Genomic DNA, 21,819 nt, shown 5'->3' on the forward strand with positions numbered 1-21,819 from the left:
CTGCACTTGCTCCGTGCCCTCCTACAGCCCTTTCTACCACGCATGTGCATAGTTATTTTCGCGCAGGCAGGCGCATTTCCCCCTTCACTTTCTTTCCTCCAAGCGGCGCCGCGCGGGGCAGGCCGGGAAAGCAGCTTTCCATTTGCTTCGGCGGATTCGCGGCTCTTCCAGTCTAAAGACCGGAAGCGGCAGAGAGAGGCGAACCGGCGGGGTGAGACCGGGTGAAGGGAGGTGCTCAGTGCGAGCGGGCGCCTCCGGAACGGGCGACCCCGGGGATAAGAGAGACCGATTATAGATAATGAGCCGGAAAGAGACCGGTTAGAAGTGCTGAATGTTCGTTTCTGCAGCTGGTGTTATCCGGAGCATTGTGTGGAGAAGAAAGTTGAAAAGACAAACCCAGTACTTTTGGTATTCAATGAAAAAGGGAGTGGAAAGGTATATTAAGTGAGTAGCAAACATAAAACAAAAAAAACAACACAACCACCTTGGTACAGTTATACGTAATTGGGGTGGGGGAAGATGCTAAAACCATTCATTTGATTATCCGCTTTCCTGGCAACGCATCAAACAGTAGAATATTAAATCCTATGCTAGATTTTGCACTTAATGTGCTTTAATACAGAAAATGCACGGCAAGTGTGCAAAGGTGGTTCCTGCATTTTATACTGCAGGTTGTGCATTAATATTTGGATTAATATGTGCTACCTGCTCCCAGTGAATGTGGGAACACTTAGCATCTCCTATTTAGGAGGCACTGAGTGGTTCTGCGGTCACTGCAACGCGTTAACTGATGCTTCCGCACAAGCTTTCTACCCACGCCATGTCTCCTACCTCAAAAAATACTTAGTGCCCGGTTTACTGCATGCTAACTGGAAAAATACCACAAAGCCCTTTAACACGGATCCGTGTGTGATAACAATCAACCCAGATCAATTCCATTGCTTGCTAATATTGATAATCTCAAGCCACACACACGCAGTTAAAGGGTGTCTATGTAGGTTAAGGGGAAAAAAGTCTCATCAAACTGCGGCATAAACTCATTTGTCAATTGCACACAGTGTAAAAAGTAATCATCGACAACTCCCCCCCCCCCCCCTTCTTTCTTTTATTATGATTGAGTTTAAGTTTTCTTTGCAAGAACAAAGGAGGAACTTCTTAATCAACATCCTAATGTATCAACGTCCTTACGTATCATTTAGATGAAATTAAAGGGACTTATCTTTTCTCCTTGTCCAATTGCATCTAGAATGGTAGGTTCCAGCTTGTGTAGTAATTCAAGTGCGGTCCCAACGGTCCCGTTTCGCTCTGCTTTTTCAGGGAACCACACCGCAAAACTTCAAAATTTAAGGTGTTCTAACGCTGGAGAGCAAGCTTTAATGAGCCATTCGCAGTTTCACTGTACCGGCCGTGTGTACTTACACATGCATGGCTTAATCTTTGAGACAAGCTTGCTCTCCAGCGTTAGAACGCCTTAAATTTTGAAGTTTTGCAGTGTGGTTCCCTGAAGAAGCAGAGCGAAACGGGACCTTTGGGACCGCACTTGAAGCTGGAACCTACCATTCTAGAAGCAATTGGACAAGGAGAAAAGATAAGTCCTTTTAATTTCATCTATCTGATATGTAAGGATGTTGATACATTAGGATGTTGATTAAGAAGTTCCTCCTTTGTTCTTGCAAAGAAAACTTAAACTCAATCGTAATAAAAGAAAGAAAGGGTTTTTTTTTGTCGATGATTACTTTTTTACACTGTGTGCAATTGACAAATGAGTTTATGCCGCAGTTTGATGAGACTTTTTTCCCCTTAACCTACATAGACACCCTTTAACTGCATGTGAGTGACTTCCGTGTGTGATAAACCAGGTATTGTGGGGTAGATTCAAGGAAGAGTGCCAAAAGTTAGGTGCCAGGATGAGCCATGCTAAGTGACCTGTATAGAATACTTCCTTTGTTAGGCGTGAGCATTCATACCTGCCAAAAGCTGATGTAAATGCTGGAGCCTAGCTAATGGCAGGCGGGCAAATGCAGGTATTCTGTAACATGGTGCCTAATTTGTGGGAATACCCCTGACCCCACCCATGGTGCTCCTATGGCCACTCCTCTTTTTGAGTTGTACACTATGAAATCTAGGCGTGCATGTTATAGGATAGGGTGTTGGACAGTTCCTTGCGTAACTCCTAATTATTGCCAATTAAGTGTTAACGCCAATAATTGATAGTGCCTAACTGATCAATTAGTTTATGCATGGATCTGGGAGTAAGTGCTTAGTGCAGTTTTGTGAAAGGGCTCCTTAAATTTAAAATTAAGTCAGCATATTTTTTGGAGCTGGCCTTCCTGGACACTTGGTTTTCTCTGGGGGGGAGGGAAGCACTAGCTTTTTGTTTTGGTATTTTGTTTTAAATATTTTGAGTATTATAGTAAATACAAAAATATAGAGTGAATTCAGGTATAAACAAGTTATAAATGTAGAACATGAACAGTACAACAAAGTACTACATGAGTTTGGTGAATGTATGTTTAGGATAAAAGTGTAAATAATCGAGTTCAAGATGGCTGCCGAATAAGACGGACGCGTTTTTCGCCTCTCTCTTACCTTAATAATATTGTGGATATGCCGAAAAGGAGGGGACGTGCTGCGGCGACTGCCTCCCAGCAGCCGAGGAATTTACCCTCTACAAGCTCGATTGAGCCATTTTTACAGAGAGCTGCAGGCATGGTTTCGACGTCGACGGGCGGCCCGCTCGCTCACACACTAGCTGGAGAAAGTGGAGTGAACGCAGGGCTGGAAGTTTCGCTGAGCCCGGACGGTAGAGACCCGCCTCCTCAACCAATTGGTAGCAGTTCTCCGATGAGCGCATACCCGACCGCGAAGACCGGAGAGTCAGGTAGCGGAGGGCAACGGGAGGCTTTACTATCCTCGACGGAAGGTTTGGGAAGTATATTAACTCCCACCTTAACTGCTCCCTTAGAGAGAAGACCTGCTGAGGAGACGGTAGGAACAAATGGGAATGTAAGCCTGATACACATTGCAACAGAAGAGATTTTTCCTTTTAAAAAACCAACTGAAGTAACTTTAGATAATCTTTGGCATCTAATTGTTGAACTAGGTAGGGCTTTATGCCCTCAGACAAAAAAAATGTCAGAAGAAATTGCCTTAATGGATGGGAAATTGAAGGAAGTAGAAACTAAAATTAACTCTGTGGCTTCACAAACTGAAAATCTTGAAAAAGAAATCCAACAGATACAAACTGTACAAACAACAACTGTTAAAGACTTGGTAAACCTAAGGAGAAAATCGGAGTTTCTTGAAAATACTCTTAAAAATAATAATTTACGTTTTATAAATTTTCCTTTACAGCCTCTGGTTTCTCCGCGGGAAATGCTCAGAAATTATTTTAAAGAAGTCCTTGAAATTGGTGAAGATCAATTCCCTCCTATCTCCCAGGTTTTTTACATCCCGGGTAAAAAAGAAGAACTTTCAAACACTCAGGCAATAGATGTCTCTGCATTATTAGAAAGTTCAGATAGTGAAAAATTTACTGCTTCAACTTTACTTGCCACGGTTGCGTTGACCTCAGACAAGTCATGGATATTAAAGAAATTTTTCCTAAAGAAAGAGAAAACTTTTAGAGGATTACAAACTCGAATATTTCCTGACTTGTCGAGGGACACGCAGAAGCGTAGGCAAAAGTTCCTGCAGTTAAAACAGGAGACGCTCCAATTAGGAGCAACGTTTTATTTAAAATATCCATGTAAATGTTTGGTTAACTATCAGAATGTTAAATATGTGTATTTTGACCCTTCCCAATTAAGTTCCTTTTTAACATCTAAGAGAACTCTATAAGTGAATATATACCTAGCCTGTAACGCTGAATTCTTGTTTTTGATTATAATTTATTTGAAATGTTTAATTTCTTTTCCTTATATCTCCAGTTATTCTCTTGAACTCCCCTTTTGTGGACTTTAAAGCATCTAAAAAGGAGATGTTTTTCTTTGTTCTATTTGGAAGAAATTTTTTCTTGTAAATTAGTATTCTTTAGCTGCTTTTTTCTGTCAAGTAAATTTACTTGTGATTTATTGAAATAATAATAAATAAAATAAAAAAAAAAAAAAAAAAAAAAAAAAAGTGTAAATAATCTTGGTTAACATAATGCTGACCTCTGTGAGTTATTTGCTAGATAAATAATTATCTAAAGTTTTTCATTGTAACAACTTGCAAGATTTCTGGAGGGTGTGACGACTGAAATTATTTTTGCATTTGGGTTTTATATTGGATGGATTTGGAGATTTCATGTGTTTGATTTCTGGGTGTTATTTTGTCCTGTTGTTTTATTTAATGGATACAATGTTCTGTTGAAGCAGACTTGTCAACCATTCTGATTCCTTATGCAGAAGGGCAGTATATTCAAGTAAATAAAAAATTTAAATCATAAACATTACAGTTGATCAGTATTTTAGTACTTTGACTTTTTTTTTTTTCATTTAGCACTGATGATATTTGTGTTTTATGAGTTAGGTTGATGTGCAGAAATTTGAAAATACTGTATATGATGTAGGAGGAGAAGCTGATGTACCTCTAGGAGGGGCTGATAAGCACTGGCTTAGGATACACCTAGCCAGCCAGGGTTTTCAGGATTACAATGAATATGTATGAGAAACATCTGCATCCAGTGGGTCTTTGATGTATGTTTATTTAGTTGATATATACCGCCTTTCTATAATGCAGGTTTCTCATGCATATTCGTTATGCTAATCATAAAAACTGACTAGATGTTCCTCCCAGAGAGGGTTGAGAAACACTGTCTTAAGCAGGGAAGAAACCTTAGGATCATAAGGTATGACAGTGGTTTTCAACTCAGTCCTCGGGCACCACCTGGCCAGTTGAGTTTTCAGGATATCCACATTGAATATGCATGAGATGTGTTAGCATTCGCTTCCTCCAGTGCATGCAGGTGGATGAGAAGGTGGGACAGATGAGAGGGGATATGGGTAGAGTTTGTGATGGTGTCAAGAGAATGAATGAGATCTTGAAGAAGATTAGGGGGGAGGGGGGCATTTTCAATATGAAGTCTAAATCCAATTTTGGACATTTTGTGAAACGTGTCCAAAAATGCAGTAGCAAACATGACCATTTTCAACATAGTAAATGACGACAGATAGACCTCAACGGTCAATCCAGTCTGCCCAAACCAGAAAAACGTTTGTTTTGTTTGGAAAACCACAAATTTTTAAATAGCTATTATCTTCAGTTTAGGAAAGCCCTTAAGACATTTCTTTTTAAGAAATGGTATTAAGTTGTGCTGAGTTTTTTTGGAAATTATTGTATAATATGGTTTAAACATTGTAATTCCTGATCAGTTTTTCTGTTGTTACCCGCAGTGAACTTTGTTGTATTTTGTGGGTTATAAGACTGTAGTAATAATAATATCTTTTAGGATCATTTAAAAACAAAACAACAAGGTCCAAGGGAAAAATGCACAAAAACAAGCCATTGGGACATATGGGGGGGGGGGGGGGGGCAGCATTCTTAGTAAATTGGCCATACAGACATCCCAGCAGAGCAGTGCGGCACCCTTGCTGCAGTAGACTTCACTTAAAAGGTGCCAGTTACACATCTCACTAGGGGATCCCTCCCAAAACCAACTGTACATGACTACAATAGCCCTTATTTCTGCAAGTGTCACCTATATGTAGGTCTGTAGGATTTTTGGTAGGTCTTGGAGGGCTCACACTTTCCACCACAAGTTAAGAGTGGGATAAGGAGCTGTGTCTCATTCTCTATGGTCTATTGCACCAACCACTAGGCTACTCCAGGGACCTGTTTGCTGCTCTAATAGGACTGATCATAACATCTGAAGCTGTCATAGAGGCTGCAATGCACAGCTTTGGGGGGGGGGGGGGGGGTCAGTGACCACTGGAGGAAGTAAGGTGGTCATTTGGCCATTTAGGACACCTTTTTGTGACTTAGTTGTTACTAAACAAGTCTAGACCAAAACATCTAGGTTTTTTTTAGCCTTGGACGTATTTGCTTTGTTCCATTATGGCAGAAAATCGTCCAAGTGTTAGGAACGCCCAGATCCAACCTCCAACATGCCCCCTTGTGATTTGGAATCACTGCGTAGAAAACACGTCTAGCAAAAAATGTGTTTTGTAAATAGTGATTTGGACGTTTTCGCAAGAAAAATGTTCATCTGCTGCTTTGTGCCATTTTTTGGATGTTTTTCTGTTTTGAAATGAGCCCCTTAACCAACCAGGAGAGGCTTCATGCATTTGCTCTCCTGCTACATAAAAAATGAGTGACAACAGGGGCAGCTCAGCGTAGCTTTTTAGCACAGCACTGCACTGAATGAATATGCTCATAAAATCTAGGCAAAAGAATGGCAGGCCTATATTTCATACATAAGAACATAAGAGTAGCCATACAGGGTGAGACCAGTGGGCCATCTAGCCCAGTATTCTGTTTCCAACAGTGGCCAAGCCAGGTCACAAGTACCTGGCAGAAACCCAAGTCATGGCAACACTCCATGCTACCAATCCCAGGGCAAGCAGTTGCTTCCCCATGTCTGTCTCAATAGCAGACTATGGACTTTTCCTGCAGGAACTTGTGCAAACCTTTTTTTTTAAAACCCAGACACGCTAACTGCTGTTACTGCATTCTCCAGCAAAGAGCTTAACTATTCTTTGAGTGAAAAAAATATATCCTCCTATTTGATTTAAAAGAATTTCCATGTAACTTCCTTGAGTGTCCCCTAGTCTTTGTACTTTTGGAACGAGTAACAAATCGATTTACTTCTACTCATTCTACACCACTCAGGATTTTGTAGACATGAATCATATCTCCCCTTTTCCAAGCGGAAGAGCCCTAACCTCTTTAGCCTTTCCTCATACGAGAGGAGTTCCATCCCTTTTATCATTTTGGTCGCTCTTCTTTGAACCTTTTCTAATTCCATTCAAACACCTAGGCAGGGGATTTGAACCTAGAGCTTCATGACACAAAGCAGTACATGTTTCCTCTAGCCCACATCTCCTTTTAATTTCCTAAATTAAGATGAGTTTTGAACAGACATTTTATACTAAGTTTGGCTGAGAGTAGGTCACAGATGTAGGGTTCTTACTTAGAAGCTTAGCTTTCTTTGAATATTGAGTCTGGCATAGATAGAAGGATGCCACTGAAGTCCCTGGAGGTGAGCGATATACTTGGGAGAGGGATGCCAGTGAAGTTTACAGTTGTGAATGTATTGGCACTGGTAGCATGTAGCCATATTTTAAGTAGAACATAAATGTTGCATATTTCTATTACTGAGTCATTGCTACTTGTTAATATTTCTGTAAATGAAAAAAAGGGAGTAGGGGACAGGTTTACATTGATGGATCTCTTTTATTATAGAGGGAGGGATTAAGAGTTTATTAGTGTGTTAAATGGGACAAAGTGATGGACCGTTTTAATGTCAAGTTGAGTGTTTTGTAATGTAAATACTGTTGTATTTACTGCTTGTTTATGTTTTTTTTTTTTGCTGCATTTTGTTAAGAGCCCTTATACAAATATATATGTCATATATTACTCTTGCTATTGTCTGATAACATTTTTAATATAAAAGATTTAAACATAACAGTGTATACTCTGAGAAGGGAACATGGGTGGGAGAATCCTAATATCTCAGTTTCATGAATCCTGCTTTGTTAGTTCTGGACAGGATTGAATGAGCAATACGCCCTGTCTTTCTCCCTATGCAGGCTGTACTGGTGTGTCTGTCTTGTTCCCCATCAATAGAGAGGCTGCCAGTTCCTCCAGGAAGTCAGCGATATGTCTGGACAGCTTTCTGCTGCGGTAAGGAATATGTTTGCATACTAGCCGTTAAGCCCGTAAAAACGGGCGAGTATTGCAGCCCTCCTCTCTCCCCTGGCCTCACCCCATCCACCGATCCTCCCCCCCATGTCCAGCAACCCTCCTCTGTGCCCTGCTCTCACCCCAGGTCCAGCAACCATGGCATCTCCCCCCTGCCCTTCCCCCATGTCCAGCTACCCTCATCGCCGCCGCTCCCTCCCCCCTCCGTGCTGGGCCCCCTGCACAGACCTGACAGCGCCTCTCACCTCTGTGTGAAAGCGCTACAGGCAGCAGGGGGAGGGTGGAGGTTGTTTCGCGTGATGTTCCTTTCCAGGCGGCAGCGTCCGACAATTCGACTCCGTTTCCCTCTCTGTTCCGCCCTCTGACGTCATGATGTCTTGACGCGAGGGCGGGACAGAGAGGGAAGTCAGTACTGCGCATTTGCAAGTGAGTACGATCACTTGCCGTTTATATGTTTGATAAACCCCCAGAGTCTATATAGCGCGATAGAAATTGCGCTCACAAATCCGGTCGTATTCTGGATTCGCGCATGCAAATTAATTGCTTAACAAGCCAATCAGCACCGTAATTGCCACAGTGCCAATTAGTCAATAATTGCTTGCTAATTAGAATTTACGTGTACACTTTAAGTGTATTCTGTACAGTGGTGCTTGTGAATTCTAATGTGCACTGCCAAAAGGGGGGGTCTGGCTATGGGCATTCTGAAAATTTATGTGCAGGGTTATAGGATACAACTGCTCCGCACCTAACTTAGGTGCTGGTACATACACCAAGTTTTACCTGGCCTAAATGGGCGCGTCTAGAGTTAGGTGCAGGCCGCTAAGCGTATTCTATAAATCCCATCTAAATCTAGGCACAGTTTATAGAATACACCTAGGTGGACATTTTTCAGGCACCTTGTATAGAGTCTAGTCCAAAACATTAAAAGCAGAGCTTTCCAAACTGTGAGTCGCAGTCTCAAACGGGGTCACGGCCTGGGCAGACACTTCATAGAACATCATTGTCCTGCTCTGCTGAGGGGGTTAGACACTTTCTGTGGCCGTGCAGTTTAGGGTCACTACTGCAGAATGATTGGTGAGCACTGGTTAAAACACTTTTGTAGAAAGTTTTAAAGCTTTGAGGTTGATTTTCAAAGCCATCTACTTGGCTAAATAAGGACTTGAGTGGCTTGATCATTGGTTTTGGAAATTGTACTTACCATGTGGATTAATTTAACCATCTACCTTTACTGCTGACTAAATGCAATATTTCAGTCTGGGGGGCAGAGCTAAAGTGGGAGAAGAAAGTGAGTTGGTTTTCGGGGCTGGGTCCTAAACTGGTCAGCCAAACAGGGGTTACTAAGCTGCGGTAAAAGGGGGTCTGCTCTAGTGTCAGCTGTGTTTGATGGGCACTGAGACCCCCTTTTACCACAGCGGAGAAAAGGCTGTCCATTTTTTGGGAAAAAGAAATGGTTGTGCAGTAACTGAACCACTTGCCGCACAAACATTTTGTTGGGGAGCCCTTACTGCCACCTATTCAGATGGCGGTAAGGGCTCCCTTGCTAACATGTAAGTAACTGAGCAGCACAAGGCGCTGCCTGATTACCGCCGGTTAAGTTCCAACACTACAAAAAGAGGGCATTTTTTGTGTGCTAGAAGTTGGAACAGCGGTAGTTCTGATTTAGCATGTCATAAGCCAGCAGTGGGCTTACCACTGCTTAGTAAAAGGGTCCCTTACGCTTTACATTTAAGAAGCCTTAATCTAGGCCAAGCTGCTGCGTCCCTACACCAGAGTCTCCAGTGCTGTGGAGCTAATATTTAAAGGGAGTTACATGTTCTTCAGCAACTGGCAAGCATATAAATTCCTTACCCATAATTTTCGGCCACTATGGACTGGATTCTGTAAGTGGCTGAAAAGTATGAGCACTAAGAGCTGTTGCATAAGTACATAAGTATTGCCATACTGGGAAAGACCAAAGGTCCATCAAGTCCAGCATCCTGTTTCCAACAGTGGCCAATCCAGGTCACAATACCTGGCGAGATCCCAAAAAAGTACAAAACATTCTATACTGCTTATCCCAGAAATAGTGGATTTTCCCCAAGTCCATTTAATAATGGTCTATGGACTTTTCCTTTAGAAAGCCATCCAAACCTTTTTTAAACTCCGCTAAGCTAACCGCCTTTACCACATTCTCTGGCAACGAATTCCAGAGTTTAATTACATGTTGAGTGAAGAAACATTTTCTCTGATTTGTTTTAAGTTTACTACATTGTAGCTTCATCGCATGCCCCCTAGTCCTAGTAGTTTTGGAAAGTGTAAACAGACGCTTCACGTCTACCCACTCATTATTTTATAGACCTCTATCATATCTCCTCTCAGCCGCCTTTTTTCCATGCTGAAAAGCCCTAGCCGCTTTAGCCTTTGCTCTGTCCGTTCTATAAATGGCATCTATTTATAGAATATTGCTTAGCGCCAGGATACGCCGGCTGAAACCTAGTGTAAATCCTCATGGCTAAATTAGATGTGGATCCGCCATATTCTATAATACTGTGCGCAATTTGTAGAAATGCCTCCGATTCGCTCATACCCCTTCCATGGCTACACCCTGTTTTCTGTTCCTTTCGGAAAACATATGCGCGCGTCTTTATAGAATCCCGACTAGGAAGATATGTGTGTAAATTTTAATCATTGCTAGTTAGCACCCAGTTATTGCCGATTTAACTGCATATTTGCTAATTAAGTTGCGTGCGCAGTTATAGAATACGCCTGATGCCCGCCACGTTTCAGCGTGCAATTTTGGGCATCGTATATAGAATTCAGGGGTGTGCCCAAAATATCGAGTGAAAATCAGACCAGCCCAATCCTATCTGTATGGTGAAGGGACATGTTTGGGGAGGTGCAGGATAAGGAACTTATCTGGACAGTGGAGCTTTTCAGCCATTATCCAGATAAACTGTACATTTAGCTTGGGTTTGCCAAATAGCAGGCCTGAACTAAACGTAAAAGGGTAAATTCTATAAGGGACGTCTAAACCGGGATGCCGGGATGATGTTCGATAAGGGAAAAAAAGAACAGTGGAAATCTAGTCTCACCAAACTGATGCTCAGGTTTTCACTTCTCCAAATGTTCCTAATGAGATGATTATGGCTGTTCTTGAAGAAACTCAAAATAATACAGGGAGTGCAAACTTTTGTGAATCTATAAATGCCAGATTGTTCTTGAAGAAAGTAATTTTATAAAGACATTTGCACACACGTGTTCTCTCAGTGTAAAAGTCTGAGGAACTGAGTTCGAGTCCCACTTCAGGCACAGGCAGCTCCTTGTGACTCTGGGCAAGTCACTTAACCCTCCATTGCCCCATGTAAGCCGCATTGAGCCTGCCATGAGTGGGAAAGCGCGGGGTACAAATGTAACCAAAAAAAAAAAAGTACACGCCATGTATGAGAGCATGTACAGGGGTGGATTTTGGGCAGAGCATAGGCAGTCTGCAAGAACCTGCGTAGAATATAATATACGTCACTCTGCATGTGCATAATTATAGGTGCAGACATTTACATCTGCTGCAGGGCAGGTATCTTAAATCAGGGGTAGGGTCTTGTGGAGCACGTTACTGCAGTCTGATTATGAATGTAGAACACTCACTTGCATGGACTTTCTATGTGGTTCTAGATATCTGTGACCTTCAGTGATGTGGCGGTGTATTTCTCGGAGAAGGAGTGGGGCCTTTTGGATGAATGGCAGAAGGAGCTTTATAGGAACGTGATGAAGGAAATCCACGGGGCCCTTCTGTCGATGGGTAAGGAGACTTATTTGGATCAGCCGTGAAAACGAAGAATAATCCGAAGTGCTAGTGCTGCAGAGAAAAGAGGGATGGGAGTGGAGGAGTAGCCTAGTGGTTAGTGCAGTGGACTTTGATCCTGGGGAACTGAGTTCGATTCCCACTGCAGCTCCTTATGACTCTGGGCAAGTCACTTAACCCTCCATTGATCCTGGTACAAATAAGTACCTGAATATACTATGTAAACCGCTTTGAATGTAGTTGGAAAAACCACAGAAAGGCGGTAGGTATATCACGTCCCATTTCCCTTTCCCTTTAAGAGGCAACACTTACAGCATCCTTGGAAGGAGGGTGCAGGGTAAACCCATACAAGTGGAGTTTTAAATAATCCTTCTGACAGGGTTTTTTATGTCTGTGATGAGTGTTTACCCTTGTTAAAATCCTTTTCACCCTGTAAGCGTTTTTCAACAGGTGGAGGTGAGGGAACTGAGGCTTGTTCCCTTCTAAGATTTATATTTTTGTACTCCACAAGTTGTTTTGAAACTTGGGAAAGTACTTCAGCTAAACATATGGGAGAGTATCTTTGAGATTTAAGAGAAGCATTTCATTCATAAGTCCAGGAAAGAGCGGGGTCCTTAAACAAAAGAGGTCACTTCAGTGACTTCCCTACATGCCAAGTGCTAGGAAAAGTGTCTGATAGCACGTTTTTCATGTCAAGGGGGGAAAAAAAATCCTTTTTCTTTTATTAAATGATCTGTTCTGGCTAGAGTTGATATGCAAAAGACATTTGTCAGAGCTTCATTATAAAGTAATTTCCATGTTCCCTTCCCTGGGGCTGTTGAGGTGAATGGTGTGCGGTTAAGAAGGTAACTCTCTTCCCTATACAACTGGAATTGCTGAATGGCGTGCGAGTAAGACAACATGGAGGTAATTTTACAAAATCACTTTTGCACATATGTGACCTCTTAATAAAATGCCAGGTGGAATGAAAGTGCTCACAGTGACATGATGTGTACAGGGATGAGGTTTGAGCAGAGTTTGCAAGTACACATGCCTAGATTATTCAAATATGCGTGTAAATTAGCATGTTTTTGTAATCTTTATGAATGCCTTCCAGACTCTGCCCCCATACACACCTGTAGGCAAAGTATGCACCATTGGGTCACCTTGCCTACTTTTACTCTGGTCAGTGTTTTAGAAGAGGCCACGTGTGAAAATGACGTGATAAAATTGCCCCCTGTGTGTGTGTGTTCCATTGAAAGTTCAACGGAGGCAGAAAATGGTATCTTCCACTAAGCATTTCAACAATTTATCAATAAGTTTTCAGAATACACTGCCAAGGTGATGTTGAGTGGGTTATAGACAAGAGGGTGACAGTATTCCATTGAGAATTTAATAGGAAAGGCATAAGATGGGTTTATTGGTTTTCACCAAAGGCGAAACAAGGAAAGAATAGGTTGAGTGACCATCTTTCACTAGGGTTAATTGTGGAGCGGATAAGACGGGCCATGTGAAAGGAATTGCACAACTTGATAGTATAGTACACAGAGAGGTAGTAATTAAGAAGACAGAAAGCATATTGAATAACATGTTTGTTTCCCACAGAGAGTTAAGTGAGGAGGAATAAAGATGGTAACATGGCTTTCTAATCGGGGTTCAAACTGTGAAGAGCTAAGATGTCTACATTTCATGGATGGCTGAATGGGGGGAGGGTTCGGATGGTTCTGTCATTGATGGTTGAATGAGGAGGAGAGAATCCATGACCAACTTCCTCTGTTGCTAAATTGACAGGCTATAAAATCCTCAACCCTGGCAACCTATTCCGCATCAAGAAAGCGGAAGAACCGTATGACAGGGATCCTGACGACGCCACACAAAGAGACTTTACCATCCATACCACCAACAGTAAGTACATTTTCATAAAGCATTCGGAGAATTCAGTTACCTCTTTCTTGCTTCAGGGTAGGCAGGTAAAAGTTGCACTGGCATTACCCATGCTTTACATGTCCTGTGGTAGGGGCAGTGTGTGAGTGAGGGAAGCTCGCAGTGCTGCTACCCTTGCTGCACCTCTTCTGTGATTGATATTAGAACGGTAAAGGGGACTTGTTGTAGAATTTACTTTGTTTTATAAACTGTTATTAAAATGAAAGTTATTTTTTCTTAAAGAAGTTGTAAGCTTCACTTTATCAGTGAGAAATCTGGGACTGATCGTTGCATACACTTTTTTTTTATATGGGATTGAATGGTAGGCAGATTTCACTTTAAACTTAACATGAACATCAAGAAAGTTTACCCATTCTAGAGTCCAAACAGAGTATAGAGTTTTTCCTTATACAGCTTGTCATGCAAAACAAATGTCTCCTCAAAATTGTGGTGTCGCTTCGGTAGCAGCAACACAAAATCCCTCTTCTGTCAGATACTGTGAAGCAACACAAAACCCTGAAAATACTCACAAACTACGTAGCAGACAGAACCTACGGACAGCAGACCTGCAGCATTTCCAGTTAGGGTTGATGCTGTTATCATTGGGGGTAGTAGGGAAGCAGAAGGGAGCAGTTACGGGGATTCCAATTACCTGACTCTTGTTTCTAGCGCACAGTCACAGATAGTTTTGGTGGCACACCTCCCATCTCTTGGGGGCACACTGGTCAAGAACCACTGGGTTAAGAGAGAGCCACCTTTGTAAAGTTATCTGCTTGCACCATGGTACCTGAGGGATAGAATAGAAATTATCCATTTTTACACCCAGAAAGAAAGAATGGATGAAACAGAATAAGAAGAGGAGGAATGGGTGTCCTTGGATAGCAACCCATCCACAGAAGGAAAAGTATGGCTTGGCAGAGAAAGCAGGGTGGGGGCTATGATATCTGCTTCACTCTGGAACTTTTTTGCTAAACAGCAAGCCTTTAGTTGCACAGGGCAGCATATATATGTTCAAGATGCTTGGAGGTGAGCTTCCTGCTCTCAGAGCAGTGGTTCTCAACCTAGTCCTTAGCTAGTCAGGTTTTCAGGGTATCCACAATAATGTGTATGGGATACTTTTTTATTTATATGATGTTTGTTTTCTGTCTTTTGTTATTTTTGCCTACTTTTTTGAATTACGTAAATTTTTGTAATCCGCTTAGAATTTATGAGATAATGTGGAATGTAAGTTCTTTTGCAATAAACAGTAATAAGGTAGTGTATGCAAATTTATTCCATGTATATTCATAGTGGATATCTTGAAAGCCAGACTGGAAGGGTGTGTCCTGAGGACTGGGTTGACAACCACTGGAATAGAGAAGGGATGGAGTCCACATTAGGAAAATCAAGTCAAGAAGAGTGTATTCTACACTAGAACATCTAGTTCCTCAACCACTTCCTGTTCATTTTCTTGCGACCATTTTCTTTTCTTTAACAAGGCAACCCAGTGATCCATCCTGACATTTTAATAAGGGTTAAGGAAGAAAGAGCGTCTCATCGCCGGCGTCTTAAAGGTCCAGAGGGGCAGGATCAAATTGATGACTCCAGCACAGGTAAGTTGAAAGGATCCTACAGCTTGCTGAATATTGGGAACGGGGAGCTGCGATTCCTCTTCTTGTCGAGTGCATGATAACCCACTTGAAATGGCTCAAGATAAACCAGTCTATAATAGACTATGGGCAACCCATAGCTCTGTCTGCTAGAATATACAAGTGAGAAATTATTTTAATTACAAGCAAAAAAAAGCCCGTTTCCGCAAAAATGAAAAGGGCCCTAGGAAGCTGTTGTCTAAGCGATTTCTCATCTCTCCCCTCCCCTCCATGTCCAGCGATTCTTCCCTGCCCTTCATGGCCAGTGACTCGCCCCAGCCTCCACCTGCCCCCCTTTTAAGCACCTGAGTTCCAGTTCAACCACAGCCCTCACCTGCCCGCCCTCTTCTCCCACAACAGCCCTCCTTTCCTTCCTGCCGCCCTTCCTTTAAAACTTGTATTTTACCTGAAGTCGCAGCGGCGTCAGTGAAAGCGGCAGAATCTGCTCACCTCTAGCCTTCTTTTTCTTTCTCTCTCAGTGTCCCGCCCTCCTGCGACGTAAGTTTTTCTTTTCGCAAGGGTGGGACATTGAGAGGGAAGGCTGGAGGCGAGCCCATTACGTATACCTCATTTGCATATGGTTACGAACCCAGGCAACCAGCCATCCAGGGATGCAGATTGACAAATTATTATATAGGAGATATCTATTTGCTTCAGATTGATTTTGACTGGCTTTTGATAAGTCTACCGGTATGGCTTGGCAAATCGTCATATTTGATTTATTCAGAAGCATTATTTGGAAGTGTCTTATAAAGGGCTAAACGTAGGAGTGGATCGAAATTGGACCAAAGGACCCTTGAATCTTTCCAGCCCATCCTAAAAAGAATGTAGTTTGATTTTTGACTATTGATTACCTTTGTATTTCTTGAAATTGGAACTGTTTCTTCCTGTGATTTGGGATGGTTGGATTTTGTCTCACTTTAATTTTTCGTAAATTTTCCTTTTTTCGTGTACATTATTTAGTTTGGAAATATATTATTTGAAAACTTTCCAATGAAAAATAACATTTTAAAAATTGGTTTATTAGCCTACCTCTCCACAGCTTTGTGATTCTCTTGTTGCTGTCATCGTTAAAGGCTTGATGATGTGAACAGGAATAGCTGCAGAGCTGCAGTATCCTTGTTTTTTCATGTGGCAGAAAAAGAGAAAAGCCACCACACTTCCATGGCAGACGGAGGAGAAATAACTACTGCAAGGCAGAGGAAAAGAGAACTGCAGCCCTGTGGTTAGCAAGAGTTCGCTAGCTGTCAGTTTATGCTCTATAGGGATTACTAGGAGCAGGAATCAATTGTTGCTAGCTATTCCTACGATTAGATTATTATTATTATATTTGTATCCCACATTTTCCCACCTTTTCAAGCTCAATGTGGCTTACATATAACCGTTAACGGTGTTAGCCGATTCCGGTCTGAACAAATACATAGTATGAATGAATACAAAGAGGTATATCTTCAAAGCACTTAGTCTTCCAAAGTTCCATAGAAACCTATGGAACTTTGGAAGGCTAAGTGCTTTGAAAATATGCCTCAAAGTGATATTGTGGTAGAATGAGGTACCTGTATGGTAGGTACAATTGGGGGAAACTTAGGGAGGGAAAGGGGGAAGAAGAGTCCAGTAATGTCCATTACGGTTTTTGGTTACATTGTGTCACAAGTGTCCAGGTATTTTTTTGTTGGGTCGGTGGGGTATGCTCTTCTGAACAGGTCTGTCTTTAGTGCTTTCCGAAAATTTAGGTGGTCGAGCATAGTTTTTATTGCTTTTGGTAATGCGTTCCATAGTTGTGCGCTTAGGTAGGAAAAGCTGGATGCATAGGTGGATTTGTATTTGAGTCCTTTGCTGTTTGGGTAGTGGAGGTTTAGGTATGATCATGCAGATTTTGTGGTGTTTCTGGTTGGCAGGTTGATAAGGTCTGTCATGTATCCCGGTGCCTTGCCATAGATAATTTTATGGACAGTTGTGCAGATTTTGAAATTGATACGTTCTTTGATTGGTAGCCAATGCAGTTTTTCTCAGAGTGCTTTGGGACTGTCAAAACGTGTTATATTCAAGGCTAGATCTGTTAGATTCAAGGCTTTTGTGGCAAAATGGTGCATTTTCAGCATGTGAATTATAAGAATATTTTATGAAATGTATTTCACGAAACGCTGGTCAGAGTTGGCCCGGGGGCATTTCTGCATCTTAAGATTTCCACCAGATGCGTTTTGAGCACTACATATTCGTCTTGAGATAAGTCATTACTTTGTGTATTGTGCATTTTGAATGTAGTTACTCTTCACGTGGGAAGGTTTTTGCCGATGATAAAGTAAGGTCTTTTTCACTGCTTTAGCTCTTTAAAAATTGTGTGTTTTGAGCCTTTCCTTCCCCTTCTTTTTGTGGAAGTTTGTTTCTTTATATTGTTACATTAAAAGTTTCATCTTTTGTGGATTACTATTTGTTTTGCTGTACTGCATGTGTAGTACCACACCCATTTTTTGTCACTTCCCAGGCACTATCCAGGTAGTGGTAAAATGTTTAGATAGTTTTATAATTGATCCTTATTCAGTTACCTATTTGCCTGTTAATTGCCATCTGTGTTTATAGTTCACTGTTCAATATTATTTATTTATTTGTTGCATTTGTATCCCACATTTTCCCACCTATTTGGAGGCTCAATGTGGCTTACAATATATCGTTATTGGTAGATAATAGAGTGGAGGATAACAATTGGCGTTACATAGAGTACATGGATGACATAATAGAAATTCCTCAGCAACCCTCCAGACCGGTCAAGACGCTTGGGTTATGCACGCCTTCCAGCAGAGGGAGACTGAGAACACTAACTTTAAACTGTGTACATCTAACCTGTGCCTAGCCATCTATAGTAAGTATTTTCTCAGTCTCAGCAGAGGGCAGACGTGCAGCCTGTGCAGCTTGTCCGATCTGGGGGGATTTAGATCCTTGTTGAGAGATTAGTTTGTTTTTTGTTTTTCCTAGGGAACAGTAGTCAATCCCTGTGCCTGGAATTCTGTGGTGTGCGAGGGGTTGGTGGGTCCGGTGGGACTCACCATTGTCCCCTTTGGGGTGTCACACCCGGGTGGCCGGGTCCCTCCCCCTGACTGGCTCTCCCTTTTGTGAGCAGCTTTGTGCCTCGGCTGCAGTGTTAATCCTGCAGTCTTGAGTGCTGAATAGTTTGCAGTAGCAAGGCTCAAATAAAGTTAATTGAAAAAAAAAAAAAAAAAGTAAAGAGTACAGCTGGTGAAGAGAGCTGCAGGAGCTGCACTCCGGTGGTTCCGGAGCTGTTCAGCTGGTCTGGGAGAGCTTGAGATCTTTTTTAGGCGCTGGTGAGTGTCTTTGCATTATTTTCGCCGGTTTGTTGTTTTAATCAGCTGTTCTTCTTTGAGCATGTCGGGGAAGTTACTTCGTTGCCGGCTGTGTGCGCGTCGGGGTGTAGACGCGGTCGGCGGGCCCTGCCGGTTTTGTGGGGAGCCCAAGCCCCAATCTCTCGTGCCGCCGGTGTTGGCGGCGGAGGTCCCCTCGGCTGGCTCGCAGGAGGTTGGTGCGTCTCGGGCTGGTGTTTCATCAGCGGTCCCGATTTTGGCGGGAACCACCGCCATTTTGGATTCGGGTCCGGTAGGCGCTGAGCCAGTCATGGGGCCTCAGGGACTCCCGATTTCGAGTCAACCTGGGGGGGAGACCTCTGGCAGTGTGGGTTTTCCTCTGGAGTTCGTTTGGAGTTTGTTCCAGGCTTGGAAGGTGGGGCCGTCGTGTGCGGAGCCCCTTAGTCTGGGGGGGGAGGGGGCTATCGCTAAAAGACCACGTGTGGAGTGGTCGGAAGATGTAGCGATTTTTTCTCCTCCGGATTCTGAGGGTGATTTTAGCCCTCTGGAGGAAGAGGAAGGGTCTGTTGCAGGCCAGGATAGGGATATGGCTTTGCCAGGTGAGGGCCCTTTGGTGGTTAGGATTTTCCGCAGGGATGAGCTATCTGAGCTCATTGAGCAGGTGTCGGCCACTTTAAAGTTTGATCCTGCGGCAGTTCCCTTAGGGGATGGGAAGCAGGTGGATCCTTTGGTTAAGGGGATCAGGCGGGTCTCTCGCTCATTTCCTATGAACGCAGACCTGAGAGACATGATCACATAGGAGTGGCACTCACCGGAGGCTCAGTGTAAAGTGGCTCAGGCTATGGCTAAGCTCTATCCTCTTCCTTAGGAGGATAGAGATTCTCTCAAGCCTCCGACTGTGGATGCCGTGGTGATTACAGTGACTAAGGCTACTGCTATTTCAGTGGATGGGGGGGCTGCGTTGTGGGACCCCCAGGATAGGAAATTGGAGACCTTCCTGAAGCGGAGTTTTGATCTTTCTGCTTTGGCGTTGCAAGCGTCTGTTTGTGGAGGTCTGGTGGCTCGGACGTGTTTTCGCTGGGCTGAGAGGCTCCTAGATAGCCCGCAGGCTGATAGGGCTTCTTTGGTGCAAGATTTGGCTAAGTTGGAGATGGGGTCGTCTTTCTTGGCAGATGCACTGTACGATTTATTGCAGGCATCTGCTAAGAACATGACCTTTGCGGTGGCGGCTCGGCGGGCCCTGTGGTTGCGGGGCTGGGTTGCTGATGCCGCGTCCAAAGCAAAACTTTGTTCCCTACCCTTTAAAGGTTCTTTGCTTTTCGGGGAGGAATTGGATAAGTTGGTGAAGGGTCTTGGTGATGCTAAGGTCCCTCGGCTCCCAGAGCTTCGTCCTAAGGCTTCTAAGGGGGCTGCGGTGCGTGGCCAGTTTCAGGAGGCTCGGCGGTATCGACCCGGTAGGTCTTCTGGGGGGACTAGGGGTCGGATTTTCCCAGAGAACCCAGTCCTTTCGAGGTGGCCGTCGTGGGGGGCGAGGTTCCTCTTCAGGTGCGACCGGCACGTCCCGTGTGTCTCAATGATGGTTTGGGGACCCAGCCTCTGGTTCGCGTGGGGGCTCGCTTACGCTTGTTTTACCAGAGGTGGGTCCAGATCACGTCAGATCAGTGGGTGCTGCAGGTAGTGCGAGACGGGTACGCGCTAGAGTTCGACAGTCCTCTGTCCGATTTCTTCCTCGTGTCTCCCTGTCATTCAAGAAGCAAGGCGAGAGCAGTGCGAGATACTCTGTCACGTCTGATCAATTTAGGAGCGGTAGTGCCTGTACCTCCAGGAGAAAGAGGAACGGGTGGTTGTTCCATTTACTTCGTGGTCCCCAAGAAAGAGGAGGGTTCCTTTTGGCCCATTTTAGATCTCAAGAAGGTCAATGCAGCTCTAAAGGTTCCTTCCTTTCGGATGGAGACGTTATGCTCAGTCATTGTAGCGGTGCAGGAAGGAGAGTTTCTGACTTCCTTAGACCTGACAGAGGCTTACTTGCACATTCCCATTCTAGAGGCGCACCAGCATTTTCTTCGCTTTATGGTGTTAGGGAGACATTTTCAGTTTTGTGCGCTTCTGTTCGGTCTGGCCACAGCTCCTCGCACTTTTTCCAAGGTGATGGTGGTTGTGGCGGCAGCGTTGCGTTTGCAGGGCATTTTGGTTCATCCTTATCTGGACGACTGGTTGATTCGAGCCAAATCAAGGTCGGAGAGCGAGGAGGTCACCGGCTGTGTGGTGACCTTTCTGCAATCGCTGGGTTGGGTTGTCAATCTGGCCAAGAGTCACCTGGTACCGTCGCAGTCCTTGGAATATCTGGGAGTTCTTTTCGACACGAAGAAAGGCCGGGTGTTTTTGACTGCTCCTCGCATCTCCAAGTTGCAGGAACAGATCCGTCAGCTCCGAGCGCAGAGGGCACCTTCGGCTCGGGCGTATCTTCAGGTGTTGGGTCTGATGGCGGCAGCAATAGAGGTGGTTCCTTGGGCCCGGGCCCATATGAGACAGTTACAGAGAGCTTTGTTGGCTCGTTGGTCCCCTCAGTCCCAGTGTCTGGAGGAGCAGGCCCTCTGTCGGGAGTTACCCGTCACAGCCACTCTCCGAATGTAGCAAAGGGCATGCCGCTGAACCCTCCAAATTGGGTGGTGCTGACCACGGATGTGAGTCTGTCAGGCTGGGGGGCGCATTGTCTGGGTCAGGTAGCCCAGGGACGTTGGACATCGGAGGAAGTGTTGGTCCATCAATCGTCTGGAGACGCAAGCGATTCGGTTGGCTCTTCGGTCCTTTCAGAGTCTTCTAGAAGGCAAGGCAGTCAGGGTTCTTTCTGACAATGCCACGGCCGTCGCATATGTCAATCGGCAGGGAGGAACGAAGAGCCAAACGTTAGCTGTAGAGGCGGCAGAGTAGATGTTGTGGGCCGAAGCTCATCTGCAGGGTCTCTCGGCGGGACACGTAGGGGTGGACAACGTGAGCGCGGATTTTCTGAGCAGGCACACGTTAGATCCCGGAGAGTGGTCTCTCCATCCCTCAGTTTTCGATCGGCTGGTGTCGGAGTGGGGTCGGCCGGTGGTGGATCTCATGGCGTCGGCCGACAATGCTCAGGTCCCTCGATTCTTCAGTCGTCGAAGGGATCCTCGGGCCGAGGGCATCGACGCGTTGGTCCTTCCGTGGCTGTCTCAGCAGTTGCGCTACGTGTTTCCGCCGTGGCCACTGGTGGGCTGCGTGGTGCAGCGGATCGGGCGCCATGCCGGGCTAGTGATTCTGATAGCGCCCAATTGGCCTCGGCATCCGTGGTACGGAGATCTGATTCGGTTGCTAGTGCAGGATC

At 44.2% G+C, this 21,819-nt stretch overlaps 1 protein-coding gene across 4 annotated transcripts in view; it reads left to right on the forward strand.

Moving 5' to 3' along the window:
* Positions 1–276: 276 nt before the first annotated feature.
* LOC115466422 (zinc finger protein 777-like) overlaps positions 277–21,819 on the forward strand; it is a 48,556-nt gene continuing 27,013 nt past the window's right edge. The window contains exons 1-5 of one of the 4 annotated variants that reach the window (XM_030197636.1): positions 277–444; positions 7,731–7,824; positions 11,491–11,617; positions 13,391–13,504; positions 15,001–15,114. In XM_030197636.1, coding sequence (XP_030053496.1) covers positions 7,801–7,824; positions 11,491–11,617; positions 13,391–13,504; positions 15,001–15,114 — 379 coding nt within the window. In that variant the 5' untranslated portion in view covers positions 277–444; positions 7,731–7,800. The other 3 variants (XM_030197637.1, XM_030197638.1, XM_030197639.1) reach the window with 3 other exon arrangements.

The sequence above is a fragment of the Microcaecilia unicolor genome, chromosome 3 (genome assembly GCF_901765095.1).
Source record: "Microcaecilia unicolor chromosome 3, aMicUni1.1, whole genome shotgun sequence".
Lineage (NCBI taxonomy): Eukaryota > Metazoa > Chordata > Amphibia > Gymnophiona > Siphonopidae > Microcaecilia > Microcaecilia unicolor.